This window comes from Dipodomys spectabilis, unplaced genomic scaffold, assembly GCF_019054845.1.
Source record: "Dipodomys spectabilis isolate Male_0828 unplaced genomic scaffold, ASM1905484v1 ptg000018l, whole genome shotgun sequence".
Taxonomy (NCBI): domain Eukaryota; kingdom Metazoa; phylum Chordata; class Mammalia; order Rodentia; family Heteromyidae; genus Dipodomys; species Dipodomys spectabilis.
In genome coordinates, this window is record NW_024870695.1 from 8,206,367 (window position 1) to 8,221,196 (window position 14,830).

The 14,830-nt window shown below is 45.8% G+C and overlaps 1 protein-coding gene across 2 annotated transcripts; it reads left to right on the forward strand.

Moving 5' to 3' along the window:
• Nucleotides 1-11,009: 11,009 nt before the first annotated feature.
• On the forward strand, nt 11,010-14,439 carry Rpl27 (ribosomal protein L27). Of its 2 annotated transcripts, none has more exons than XM_042674121.1 (5): nt 11,010-11,114; nt 11,366-11,448; nt 12,001-12,170; nt 13,905-14,015; nt 14,349-14,439. In XM_042674121.1, exons 2-5 carry the CDS (start codon nt 11,368-11,370, stop codon nt 14,395-14,397), a joined length of 411 nt encoding a protein of 136 aa, XP_042530055.1. In that variant the 5' UTR covers nt 11,010-11,114; nt 11,366-11,367; the 3' UTR covers nt 14,398-14,439. The 2 variants fall into 2 exon arrangements, with proteins under 2 accessions (XP_042530055.1, XP_042530056.1); XM_042674122.1 differs by having other exon boundaries at nt 11,078-11,173.
• The last annotated feature ends 391 nt before the right edge of the window (nt 14,440-14,830 follow it).

The following is a 14,830-nucleotide window of genomic DNA, read 5'->3' on the forward strand; positions in this document are numbered from 1 at the left end:
CAGTAAGCCAGAGGGTCAGGGAAAGGGTTGAGAACATTTTTTGTCGATCTTGCTTAGATGGTCAGACAAATGGGTACATACTTTTCCTCCTCTCAACTTAGCATTTTGGAAAGGTGTGTTAGAGACCCTTTTATTAAAAAACTATTTCTGAACTGGGCACTGGTGGTTCACACCTGTAATCCTAGATAGCCAGGAGGCTGAGATCAGAGGATTTAAGTTCTAAGCCAACCTGGGCAGGGAGAGTCCATGAGACTCTATCTCTAATTAACCACAAAAACCCGGAAGTGGAGCTATGGCTCAGTGGTAGAATGCTAGCCTTGAGCATTGTCAGTGATAAAGCCAAGGCCCAGAGTTCAAGCCCCAGGACTAGCAAAAAAGAAATTTTTTTAAAAGAACTCTTTCTGGAGATATCTAGGTATAGTTGCATACTCTTCTATTTCCAGAACTTAGAAGTCAGAGGAAGGAGGATCTTAGTTCAAGACTGACTTGAATTACATAGTGAGTTCAAGGCCAGCCTGAGCTACACAGTGAAATTCTGTCTCAAAAATACAAATAAACAAATAAAGTTAAAATCCCTTGGATTAGAAGTATAGCTCAGTCCACAGTTAACTAAGCCCTGGATTCAACAAATAAAGTTCCGTTTTTTCTTTTCTTTTTTTTTTGGGGGGGAGGTCTGGTCATGGGCCTGAACTCTGGGCCTGGGCGCTGTCCCTCAGCTCTTCAGCTCAAGGCTAGCACTCTACCACACTCTACCACTTGAGCCACAGCGCCACTTCCGGCTTTTTTCTTTTTTGCTTTATGTGGTACTGAGGAATCGAACCCAGGGCCTCATGTATGCAAGGCAAGCGCTCTACCACTGAGCCACCTTTCCAGCCCGTTTTTTCTCTTTTTTTCCTTTTTGGTCAGTCGTGGGGCTTGAACTCTGGGCCTGAGTGCTGTTCCTCTCAGCTCTTCAGCTCAAAGCTATCACTCTACCACTTTAGCCACAACGCCACTTCCTAAAGTTCTGTTCTAGCTTTTAGCCCCAGCATGCATATGTGCACATGTATTTGGATCTCTATTAAAGGAAGTGGCATAGCACATAGCTAATGCTCTAGCTTATGCTACATCAATGTTTTTTATTTATTTATTTATTTTGCTGGTTGTGGGCCTGAACTCTGGGCCTAGGGGCTGTGCCTCATCTCTTCAGTTCAAGGCTAACACTCTACCAACTTGAGCCACAGCGCCATTTCCAGCTTTTTTCTGCTTATGTGGTGCTGAGGAATCAAACCCAGGGCTTCATGCATGCAAAGGCAAGTACTCTACCACTGAGCCACCTTCCCAGCCCTCCATCAATTTTTTTTAAAGATTTGGGTTGCTCTATTTATGTCTAGATCGAGTTGTTTTGAAGCAGGTTTTGTTTTGGTGTGTGTGTGTGTGTGTATGTGTGTTGGATACGGGTATGAACTTTACCCATGGGTGTGTGTGTATGTGTGTTGGGTACGGGTATGAGGTTTACCCGTGCGTGCGTGTGCGTGTGTGCGTGTGTGTGCGCGCGCGCGCGCGCGCGCGCTGGAACTTGAACTCAGGGCCTGGGTGCTGTCCATTAGCTTTTTCACCTAATGCTGGCACTCTACGACTTCTGGCTTTTTACCTATTAATTGAAAGTAAGTCTCACAGACTTTTCCTGCCCAAGCAGGCTTTGAACTATGCTCCTAAGATCTTAGCCTCCTAAGTAGCTAGGATTGCAGGCATGAGCCACTGGCACCTGGCTTAGAGCAGTTTTAAGAGTCATGGAGCAGGGGCTGAGAAGGTGGCTCAGTGGTAGAGCGCTTGCCTTGCATGCCTGAGGCTCTGGGTTCGATTCCTCAGCACCACATAAGCAAAAAGAAAAAAGCCGGAAGTGGCGCTGTGGCTCAAGTGGTAGAGCACTAGTCTTGAGCTGAAGAGCTGAGGGACAGTGCCCAAGCCCAGAGTTCAGGCCCCATGACCGGACCCCCCTAAAAAAAAAAAAAAAAAGAGTCATGGAGCAGGACTTTAAATTCCTTTTATAGGATTGGGGTGTGGTAGAGTTCTTACAAAGCAAGCATGATATCCTATGTTTAATCCCACTACCATAAGAAAAGAAAGAAATATTGCCCTGGCGCTAGTAGCCAGTGCCTTTAATCCTGGCTACTCAGAAGGCTGAGATCTGAGGATCACAGTTCAAAGCCAACCTAGGCAGGAGACTCTTATCTTCAGTTAATCACCAGAAAACTGGAAGTGGCGCTGTGGCTCAAGTGGTAGAGCACTCACTGTGAGCTGAAGAACTCAGGGACAGCACCCAGGCCCAGAGTTCAAGCCCCATAACTAACAGAAAAAGAAAAAAATATCATGGGCTGGGGGATATGGATCAAGTGGTAGAGCACTTTATAGCACAAGACCCTGTGTTCAAACCCCAGCACTGAAGATAAAAAAAATAAATATCTGTTAGGAATACTGATTCCACTTTCTTTCTAAGAACAGTATTTCTAAGGGGATGAGCCACAAGTTGAATTGGATATAAGCCTCCTGGAGAGGTAAGAACTGAATATTCCTGATAAGGTAACCCTCACAGTGCAGACAATGGACTTTCTGTCAGGGATGAAATCTAGTACTGTTTCTTCTAGCAAGTAAATTTTGTACTCTGCCTCAACAAAACTGCTACTCATACTCAGCCGCCCATGACTTACACCTGTAATCCTAGCTACTCAGGAGACTGAGATCTGAGGATCACAGTTCAAAGCCAGCCCGGGAAATAAAGTCCATGAGACTCTTATTTCTAATAAGCTACCAAAAAAAGCTGAATCAAATGGTAGAGCACTAGCTCTGAGCAGAAAGCTCAAGGATAGTGCTCAGGTTGAGCTCAAGCCCAGGACTGGTACAAAAAAAAAAAAATTCAAGATTTACTTCCCAAGAGAATCCTTCCCATTCTAGGACATTCTTGTAACCATCGGCAATGCTCCCCAGGTTTACGGGGCCAGTTGTCCTAGAGGCTGGGTGGTGGAGAAAGTCTGATCTTGGAGTTGGGTCCTGCAGCAGAGATAGGAACAAGAGTAGATCACTAATTCAGACCTGGTCTCAAATGTTTCACTGTGTAAAACTGTCTACAGAGCTATCTTTATTGTCTGCAGTATTTTAACCTTTTTCATTTTATTTATTTATTTATTTAGTCTGTCGTAGGGCTTGAACTCTGGGCCTGGGTGCTGTCCCTGAGCTCTTCAGCACAAGGCCAGCACTCTACCACTTGAACCACCATGCCACTTCTAGTTTTCTGGTGGTTAATTGGAGATAAGAGTCTCAGGGATTTTTGTGCCGAGGTTGGCTTTGAACCATGATCCTCAAATCTCAGTCTCTTGAGTAGTTAGGATTACAGGGGTGAGGCACTGGTGCCGGGCTAGCCTTTTTAATTGACAGTTGTCATTCCAGGTCATGGTGGGTACTGCTCAAGACTGACAAAAGTTTGATCACTCCCAACACTGAATTCAGCATTATTTTCATGTGTTAAACTGTAACTTGCACTTTGTTTCTCCACTGTTATATTGTTTATGTTAACTTAATTTTTTTTCAGCAGTGTGTTGCATATTTAAGCCACATTATTGAGATTTAATTAGTCCAATTTCCCTGTGAATCAAGAGGTTGGGACTATAACTCACAGAGTACTTGGCTAGCATGCTTGAAGCCCTGAGTTCAATCCCCAGCACAAGGGGGGGAAAAATGTAAAATGTTGTGAAAATTGATATTCTTGTGATTCTTAATAAAATCTTAGTATTTTGTGTAACTTCTTTGTAAAGACCATAGAGCTCCTCAGCTGTGGTTTATATCTCTCTGGTCTTATGAACCTATCTGATCCAAAATCAGGAAGTAGAGCTGTGGCTCTAGTCCTGGAGCCGAAGTATTGAGCAAAGCTCAGGGACAGTGGCCAAGACTGGCAACAAAAAAAAAAAACTACAACCTGTCTGCTTCTTTCCTGTCTTGGATCAACTCAGATTTGGTGTGATAGGGTTTTAGGTGTGTTGTTTTTTTCTGCCTGATCATAAAAGTGCTCTAGATATCTTCATCCCTCTTTCCCAGACCTGTAATCTTAACCAACAATATGGGGATGAAATGGAAAGCATTGTATCATGCTGTAGATTCTAGGTCTTTTCTTGGTCTCTTCACTTTGGGGAGAAAAAAGTTATTTCCAGAAATTGTAGCTGTCAAGAAAACAGGCTAAGGCTCAGTGGTAGAGCGCTAGCCTTGAGCACAAAGAGGCTCAGGGACAGTGCCCAGGCCCTGACTTCAAGCCTTACAACCGACAAAAATAAATAAAGGGGCTGGGAAGGTGGCTCAGTGGTACAGCGCTTTCCTTGCATACCTGAGGCCCTGGGTTTGATTCCTCAGCACCACATAAAGAAAAAAGCCGGAAGTGATGCTGTGGCTCAAGTGGTAGAGTGCTAGCCTTGAGCTGAAGAGCTGAGGGACAGCGCCCAGGCCCAGAGTTCAGGCCCCACAACCAGACCCCCAAAAAAATAAAAATAATAAAAATTTTAGTTGGGTGCTGGTGCGCCTGTAATTCTCACTACTCAGGAGGCTGAGATCTGAGGATTGCAGTTCAAACCAGTCCAGGCAGGAAAGTCCATGAAACTCTTATCTCCAATAAACCACAAGAAAAACTGGAAGTGGCACTGTGGCTCAAGTGGTAAAGTACTAGCTAAAGAGCTAAGGGACAGTGCCCAGGTCCAGAGTTCAAGCCCCATAACTGACCAAAAAAAAAAGGCTTCTCTGGTCTTCTAATATTTATTGAAATGAATCTTCCCCCCCACCCCCCAAAACACACACACTAAACTAGGCTGCAGGGAGTCAAGCAGACAGGCATTGCTATACTAAGTGCTTCCTGAAACCTAAAGATGAGTATTCTGACTGCACTGGGCATGGTCAGGGTGTTATGGCCGTAGATTAAAGATGTGATTTCAGAGACAGTCCCATAGACATCCCGGGAATAGTTGGTATAAGTCTCACTTTGGGAACCTATACTTGTAAGTCACACGTTTTTGTATATGTGTGTGTGCTGGTTCTGGTGTTTAAAGTCAGGGCCTGGGTGATTTCCCTACCTTTTTTTTTTTTTGCTCAAGGCTACCACTTGAGCCACAGCTCCACTTGCACCTTTTGGGTAGTTAATTGAAGAGTCTCATGGACTTTCCTGCCCAGGTTAGCTTCAAACTGTGGCCCTCAGATCTCAGCCTCCTAAGTAGCTAGGATTATTGGTATAAGCCAGAAGCACCTGGCTCATAACTTACACTTTTGTGGCCTTTATTAAAATTGCCAATATAAATGGAAGCTCTATAGTGGGAACTACCATATTTACTTTAATCTCCTCAAACTAGGAACCCTATTCTAAAAGGTTGAGATGACTATAGTTTAGACAAAGGTAAATCAAGTACATCTCTTATGAAAATTCTTCAATTCCTAGGAGTTGAAGTCTTGTACACAAAGATTTTTCTGAGGCGGGTGACTCTTGCCTATAATCCTAGCTATTCCAGAAACTGAGATTTGAGGGATAAGGGCTCAATGATAACCCAGGCAGCAAAGACTGAAGTTTATCATTACCAAAAGGTGGAAGTGGAGTTGTAGCTCAAGTGACAGAGTGCTAGCCTTGAGCAAAATAAGAGGCAGCACCCAGGCCCTGAGGTCAAGCCCCAGGACTGGCAACAGCAACAACAAAAGGATTTTCCTGAAATAAAGCCTACTAAGGATTTATTTATATGAAACTAGGAAAATTTTTAGGAAAGGAATACACTTTAAATACACTAGGATGGGATGGAAATGTGGCTTAGTGGTAGTGCTTGCCTTGCATGTATGACGCTCTGAGTTTGATTCCTCAATACCATATAACAGAAAAAGCTGAACATGGAACTGTGGCTCAAATGGCAGAGTACTAGCCTTGAGCAAAAGCAGCTCAGGGATAGTGCCCAGGCCCCAAGTTCAAGCCCTAGGCCTGGCAGAAAAAAAAAAAAAAAAGCCGGGCATTGGTGGCTCACGTTTGTAATCTTAGCTACTCAGGAGGCTGAGATCTGAGGATCGCCTTTCAGAGCCAGCCCAGGCAGAAAAAGTCCAGAAGACTCTTACCTCCAAAATCCACCCAAAAAAACCCACCACTTATGGTTGTAAGTGGTACTGTGGCTGAAGTGGTAGAGCCCTCGCCTAGAGCTGAAGAGCTGAGGGATAGCACCCAGGCCCAGAGTTCAAGCCCCACGATCAAAAAACAAAACAAAACAAAAACACATAGAAGCCAAGTGCTAGTGCACACATAGAAAGCTTAGCAGAGGGCTGGGAAGGTGGCTCAGTGGTAGAGCGCTTGCCTTGCATGCTCAAGGCCCTGGGTTTGATTCCTCAGCACCACATAAGCAGAAAAAAAAAGCCGGAAGTGGCACTGTGGCTCAAGTGGTAGAGCACTAGTCTTGAGCTGAAGAGCTGAGGGGCAGTGCCCAAGCCCAGAGTTGAGGCCCCACGACCAGACCCCCCCCCCCAAAAAAAAAAAAAGGAAAAAAAAGAAAGCTTAGCAGAATGAGTTTAAGGCCAGCCCTGGCCATGTTGTGAGTATCTCCTAGGTCCTCAGGAGGTTGAGATCTGAAGATCCATAAGGATTAATTCCACCTTAAAATGAAAGAATAGTTCTTAAAACAACAGATATTTAACTTACCTATCCATGCTAGTAAATCCAGGTCTAGAGGTCAAATGGAATTTTAGTAAACCTTCACCTTTAGGAGAGTGAGTGACTGCCTCATAGACTGGTCTCAGAGGCATTTAACTCTCCCAGCTGCTTATACTTTAATAAAAGCATGCACAGGGTAAAAGTCATGGTCATTCTCACCCTAGACTTGTTTTTTGTTGGTCATGGGGCTTGAACCTGGGCCTGGGCACTGTCCCTCAGCTCTTCAGCTCAAGGCAAGGGCTCTACCACTTGACCCACAGCATCACTTACGATTTTCTGAGTGGTTTATTGGAGATAAGAGTCTCCTGGACTTTTCCTGCCTGGGCTGGCTTTGAAAGGTGATCCTCAGATCTCAGCTTCCTGAGTAGCTAGGATTACAGGCATGAGCCACTAATACCCAAGCTGCCTTCTATGTTCTTAAGGCTACACATATATATCATGAAAGTAATGATAATAGATGTAGGGGAAGTTGCAGCCACCAGCCCAAGCTGGAAAAGACAAGCAGCCTGAGTGCCAGGCCGGTATAAGGACCCCACAGTTAGTGGACGTGACCAAGTCTATGAGCCCAATAGTGATGTTGTCATGTGCTGAGTGCACTTTGGGAGCCAACGATGCTGCAGTGAAGTCAGTGAACTCTGACCTAGGCATTACCAAGTGTCACCTCAAGCTTCTCCTCTCTCCCCCCAATTTTTTTTTTTTCACAATCCTGGGGCTTGAACTCTGGGCCAGGGCATTGTCCCTGAGTCTGTGCTCAAGGCTAGTTCTCTACAACTTGAGCCACAGCGGCACTTACAGCATTTTTTTTTTTTTTTCTGACTAGTTTATTGGAGGTAAGAGCCTCATGGACTTTCTCCCTGGGCTGGCCAATAACCATGATGATCAGATCTCAGCCTCCTGAGTAGCTAGGATTACAGGCATGAGCCATTGATGCCCAGCTCCAAAAATCTTTTTTGGGGCTTGAACTCTGGGCTTGGGCACTGTCCCTGCGAGTGCTCTACCTCTTAAGCCACAGGACCACTTCCGGTTTTCTGATGGTTTATTGGAGATAAGAGTCTCACTGATGCCTGGTGCCAGTGGCTTATGCCTGTAATCCTAGCTACTCAGGAGGCTGAGATCTGAGGATCGCAGTTCAAAGCCAGCCCGGGGAAGGAAAGACCATGAGACTCCTATCTCCAATAAACCACCAAAAAACCGGAAGTGGTACTGTAGCTCAAGTGGTAGATCGCTCACCTTGAACTGAAGAGCTGAAGGACAGTGCCCAGGCCCCAGGACCAATAACAACAAAAAAAAGTCTCACTGACTTTCCTGACCATGCTTGGTTTGAACCACAATCCTCAGATCTCAGCCTCCTGAGTAGCTAGGATTACAGGCATGAGCCACTGATGCCCAGGCAAATCTTTTAACTTCAGCCATGCAGGGCTGTAATTCTAACACTCTGGAAGTCAAGATGAGGGTTTTCAGTTCAAGGCCATTTAAAAACATAGTTTTAAAAATCCAAAGGGGAGCCGGGCGCTGGTGGCTCACGCCTGTAATCCTAGCTACTCAGGAGGCTGAGATCTGAGGATCACGGTTCAAAGCCAGCCCAGGCAGGAGAGACTGAGACTCCTATCTCCAATAAACCACCAGAAAACCGGAAGTGGCGCTGTAGCTCAAGTGGTAGAGCACTCGCCTTGAGCTGAAGAGCTGAAGGACAGCGCCCAGGCCCAGAGTTCAAGCCCCACGGCCGACCAAAAAAAAAAAAAAATCTGAAGGGGGGGCTGGGAAGGTGGCTCAGTGGTAGAGCGCTTGCCTTGCATGCCCTGAGGCCCTGGGTTCGATTCCTCAGCACCACATAAGCAAAAAGAAAAAAGCCGGAAGTGACGCTGTGGCTCAAGTGGTAGAGCGCTGGCCTTGAGCTGAAGAGCTGAGGGACAGCGCCCAGGCCCAGAGTTCAGGCCCCATGACCAGACCCCAAAAAAAAAAAAATCCAAAGGGAATCTGGTACCAATGGCTCATACTTGGAATCCTAGCTATTCAGGAAGTTGCTAAAATCTAGAGGATCAAGGTTCAAGCCAGTCTGAGAAAAATAATCAGCAAGACTCTTATCTACAAAATAACCATTAAAAAGCCAAGCTAGGAGCTGGGAAGGTGGCTTAGTGGTAAAGTGCTTGCTTCGCATGCATGATTCCCTGAGTTTGATTCCTCAGCACCACATAAACAGTAAAAGCCATTAGTGGGACTATGGCTCAAGTGATAGAGTGCTAGCCTTGAGCTGAAGAGCTGAAGGACAGTGCCCAAGCCCAGAGATCTGAAGTACCCAGTTTCAGATGCCCCCTCACAGACCAACAGAGACCATGATCAATGCAAACAGCAGAGTCGTTTATTGCAAGCTCAATCTTGGTCCTCTGCACACTCAGTAACTGGTGACACTAAGAGGCCCTGAGCACAAAATCAGCATAGCTTTTATAGTATTGGACAAACAAGTTCACAAGTTCAGGTGGTTTCCATACAAGCAGTTACATGATTGGTTAAAAACTGCATAGTGCTGAGGTTTGAGTTCACCCTGACCGCACTTCCCTTTTTTTGATGGAACACTTGGGTGGTTACTCTGTTTCTTAAGGGTGGGCAAGGGTTGGTAGCAACTTGCAGTTTTCTGAGAACTGTTTTTCTCTTTAGGGGTTAATCTGAGGACAGCACAGCTACAGGCTGGTGGGGTGAATCTTAAAATGGAGTTACTTTAGCTATTCAGTTCAAGCCCCACAACTGACCAAAAAAAAAGCCAAGCTAGAGGCATGTTTCAAGTAATAAAGCAACAGCTCAACAAGCGAGCTGAACAAGCACCAGGCCCTGACCAAAAAGGGACATTTATCATATTTGGATATAGAATAAATATATCTGCATAGAGTGATAAACCATTGGGGTATGGGATTCAGGGGATACCATACCTGGAAAACCTAAAGGAACTAATGAAGCCCTGTCCAAAATGAATCTTACTGTTCTCCAGTGTCAAGATAAGCAAAGCCCAGTACTACCAGATAAGTTAAAAACAATGAAATCGTTTTTCTTGAACTTGGAAGATATGTGAGGTGGCACTAATTGTTTAGGATCACCCTCAGTCAGGTAAGTGATTCTCTCTGAATTGCAGTTTACTCGTGTTTAAATTTTTTGGGGGGTCCAGTTGTGGGGCCTGAACTCTGGGCCTGGGCTCTGCCCCTTAGCTCTTCAGCTCTAGGTTAGCACTCTACCACTTGAGCCACAGCGCCACTTCCAGCTTTTTTTTTTCTGCTTATGTGGTGCTGAGGAATCGAACCCAGGGCCTCATGCATGCAAGGCAACCGCTCTATTACTGAACCACCTTCCCAGCCCAATTTACTCGTGTTTAAATGGAAGGAAAGTACCCAAAGTGCTGTGTTGTTCAAATTTAACAGGCTGTTGAATTACCTAAAGTGCCTAGCATCTTGCCTAACAAAATACGTACTCAATATGAAGATGCTCAGGAGTTGGACTGCTTGAATCCGAGACCCAGTTCTACTACTTGCTTTGGAGGTATTAAACTCTATAAACAAGTTTCTTCAGGTGGTGGTGTGAGGGTCAAATCAGTCCTGTATATGTAAATAGACTAAACGAACCTGGTTCCACACGAGTTAAAGCAGGTGCTCTTACTCTCCTCTGCCTACATACTTATTCCAGTGACGTCGACTGAATGTTGTTGGAAGTACCCCCCCCCTTTTTTTTGTGGATATGATGTTTTTGTTTTTGTTTTGGTCAGTCATGGGGTTCAAACTCTAGGCCTGGGCACTGCCCCTCAGCTATTCAGCTCAAGGCTAGCACTCTACCACTTGAGCCACAACTCCACTCCAGGCTTTTTCTATTTATGTGGTGCAGAGGAATCGAACCCAGGGCCTTATGCATGCAAGGCAAGCACCCTACCACTGAACCACCTTCCCAGCCCCTAAGTACTCTTTCTTGATCTTCATCTCAACCCCATTTTTGTCTAAAAATGCGTGTGCACACACACGTACGCAGTACACATACACACAGTAGGCACCAAGAAAGGTCTTACTTCTGTTCCCTGCGTCTTCCAGGACAAAAATAAGTAATATTTTAGACTGGTTTCCCTTTCATAGCGTCAGAGGAGGGAACAACAATAAAAAGGCCCACAGAACCGAAAGCGCAAGTACGCATGCGCTATCCCTTCAAGCTTGGCAAACCCTTTCCACTACCAAAGCTGCTAATAAAGTTTGATTCAAATAAGTGAACTGCCAGGCTCATTTACCTTCCTATCGCGAGCTTCTACCGTCCGCCACACAGCCCCGAACTACAACGTAAGCAGGGCTGTGAGCCCGAGGGGCGGGACAGGAAGTGAGGTCACTCCTCCGCAAGGTGAAAGGTTAGCGGAAGTACCCTGTCTTCCTTTTTGCTGTGGGGCTGCTGGGTGCTGTCGGTGAGTGAAGGGGAGTCGAGGGATTTCCAATCCGTCGCCATCCGCGGCCTGGGTTTAAGGTACCCGGTGTGTTTAGTCTCTAGGTCACTGGTGGCTTCTTGGCGGATCCCGTTCTGTGAGCGTAGCCTGCGAGCGGCTTGGGCCAGGACGGCAGAGAACAGGCTGCAGTTCCGGCTCTAAACCTACGCTTGCGGGCCGGAGCCTTTGGCGGTAGGGATTCCTGAGCCGCCCCTTTCCCTTGTATTTTGCAGAAATGGGCAAGTTCATGAAACCCGGGAAAGTGGTGCTGGTCCTGGCCGGACGCTACTCCGGACGTAAAGCCGTCATCGTGAAGGTATACCAGCCTTGCAGGCCTCCACTGCAGCGGCCGGGCGGGCAGACATGGAACTGCATTAGTGGCCAGCATTTGTTGAACGCCTTACAGTTCGTTCGTGCTTCCTGCAGTAACTATAGGAGATTTACTTCCTATTTATTTAGAGGAGTTTAGTGGTTTACTTAAAACTGGTGCTGCCGCTGACAGTCTGTTAAACCAGCAGAAATTGCTTTTATTCAGAATGATCAGTGAGCATATTTTAGCCCTTTGCTATTTACTGCCTGTCTACGGTTTTGGAAGGCAACTCGTGGTTGATGTATACTAAAAGCTCAGCAGATACACAGGATTGCACCTATACTTAGTATAAATCTGTAACATCTAGAAGGCTTGGGTTCCTTCTGGTGGAAATAAACCCTGGCCTGTTAACTTTTGGGGATCTAGCATATCCTTAAGTTGCTTTTCCTCTTTACAATAGAGTTTTGGAGACCTGGGAGTGGAAGGGTCATTTATGTACATGGCTTGCACAGAGTCCAGATAAGTCCAGTTAAAAACAACTAATTCTTGTTCTCTTAGAACATTGATGATGGCACTTCAGATCGTCCCTACAGCCATGCTTTGGTGGCAGGAATTGATCGCTATCCCCGAAAAGTGACAGCTAACATGGGCAAGAAGAAGATTGCCAAGAGGTCAAAGATCAAGTCCTTTGTGAAGGTTTATAACTACAATCACCTTATGCCCACAAGGTGAGCATTTCAATAATTTTTCCCCCCACTAAGTGGAGCTTGAAGGCAGGGCCTGGGCATTCTCCCTGAGCTCTTTTGCTTAAGGCTAGCACTCTACCCTTTGAGCCACAGTGCTACTTTTGCTTTTCTCATGGTTAATTGGAGATGAGTTTTACAGACTGAGCTGGCTATGAACCATGGTCTTCAGATCTCTGCCTCCTGAGTAGCTAGGATTACAGATATGAGCCTCCAGCACCTGGCTGATTCTTTTTGTTTCTTCCTCATTAGGAGAAAACCTTCTAATTGTTCTACTATCAGAAACAGAAATTTAGTTTTAGGTAAAACTTGTTACATTTCTCTTTCATAGTAAAAAGGCATGAAGACTGGTCTGCCCTTTAACTTTCAAAAATGATGAATGAGCCAGGTGTTGTGATTTATACATCTGTAATCCCACCTACTCTAGAGGATCTTGAATTGAGGCAAGCCAACCAAGAGCTAGGGCAAACACTGAACAAAAACTAAGGAACCTGGAAAAACAAAAGCAGAAGAGCTCAGGGTGTGGTTCAAATGGTAGAGCACTTGCCTAAGAAGTGTCAGCCCCTTTGTTCAAACCCCATACTTAGCTGGACCACGGTGACTTGTGCTTGTCCTCTATAGAAGACTGTATAGGAGGCTGTAATCTGGAGGATTGCAGTTTGAGGCCAGCCTGGGCAGACAAGTTTGAGAACTTGGTCTCAATGGAAGTAGCTAGGTGTGATGTGTGCTTATCATCCCAGCTACAATGGAAAAATACAAAAGTTGTAACCCACGTGCATAGCCAAACAGAAAGCAAGACTCAAAAATAATCAGTGGGATAAAAGGACTCAGGTTAAGCAGTTGATTAGCAAATACAAGACTTCCTGAGCCAGAAAGTCCCTACAACTCTTAAATTCAGGTAACTGCCAAAAAAGCCACAAGTAGTAGAGCACTATCCTTGAGTGGAAGCAGCTCAGGGGTACCTCCCAGGCCCCAAGCCCAAGCCCCAGGACAGCATGCACACACAAAAAGTGAGAGGTATGTATCCCTTCCAACTTAAACTGTGGCGCACTTGAACACCCTGGTCTTTTCACAGTATTCAGTACTTAAACTGTACAGGGTTTTTTGTTGTTGTTGTTTTGGTCGGTCATGGGGTTTGAACTCTGGGCCTGAGTGCTGTCCCTGAACACTTCAGCTCAAGGCGAGTACTCTTATCATTTGAGCCACAGCACCACTTGTGGTTTTTTTGGTGGTGGTTTTTTGGAGTTTCACATCCTGGGGCTGGGAAGGTGGCTCAGTGGTAGAGCCCTTGCCTTGCATGCATGAGGCCCTGGGTTCGATTCCTCAGCACCACATAAGCAAAAGAAAAAAGCCGGACATGGCACTGTGGCTCAAGTGGTAGAGCGCTAGCCTTGAGCTGAAGAGCTGAGGGACAGCACCCAGGCCCAAGTTCAGGCCCCCACGACCGGACCTCCCCCCCCCCCCAAAAAAAAGTTTCACATCTTTTCTTGCCTGGGCTGGCTTTGACCTGCCATCCTCAGATCTCAGTCTCCTGAGTAGCTAGGATTACAGGCATGAGCCACCAGTCCCCAGCTTAGGGCCAGTATTTTAAGTTATTAGGATTTCCAAAGAATATCAGCTCTGCTTTGGGTGTGTGCTCCTATAGAATTAGACTGTCTGCCCAAGTGTGGCAGGAAGACTTGTCTGTGTAAAGTCCTATCTAATCCTACCTCTTCCCAGGTACTCTGTAGATATCCCCTTGGACAAAACTGTGGTTAACAAGGATGTCTTCAGAGACCCAGCTCTTAAACGCAAGGCCCGACGGGAGGCCAAGGTCAAGTTTGAGGAGAGGTAAGTAGGCTTTGTTGTATAAGTTGGGGTTCATTTTTACCATTCTCTCATGAAAAGATTTCAATTTGTCTTACTGTTCCTTTTTTTTGGAGGGGGGGGTCAGGTCGTGGGGCCTGAACTCTGGGCCTGGGTGCTGTCCCTCAGCTCTTCAGCTCAAGGCTAGCGCTTACCACTTGAGCCACAGCGCCACTTCTGGCTTTTTCCTTTTTGCTTATATGGTGCTGAGGAATCAAACCCAGGGCCTCAGGCATGCAAGGCAAGCGCTCTACCACTGAGCCACCTTCCCAGCCCCTACTGTTCCATTTTTAATTGGTATCTTTTTTTGCCTTCTAGATATAAGACCGGCAAGAACAAGTGGTTCTTCCAGAAGCTTCGGTTTTAGATGTTTTTTGTTTCCATCATTAAAAATAGGGGGAAAAATTTTCTTGTCTGTCTATTCTTTGTATGATCCAATGGGACGGGAGAAGAAGACACTGTGTGGGAAGTGAGAAGCTTTGGAAAACCTGCTTTTGTGAGCCTTAGAAAACTTCTGTCCTTTTCCTGACAGAACTTTAATGATAGGACTGCCCTTGTGAGAAACTGAACTATTGCATAAAAGGGCTACTCCAAACCTTTCTAGATATAGTCGTTCTACCCTGTGCAGAATTGTTCAGCATCTGACCTTTTCAGGTTATATACCAGGAATCTCTTATGATGGTCTTGTTAGTATGGAGCCACCCTGGGGATCTTCTCCATGTGTCAGGACCAGGACTTGAAATCAGGGTCTGAGCACTGTCCTTGAGCTTCTTTTGCTCAAGGCTAGCACTCTACTACTT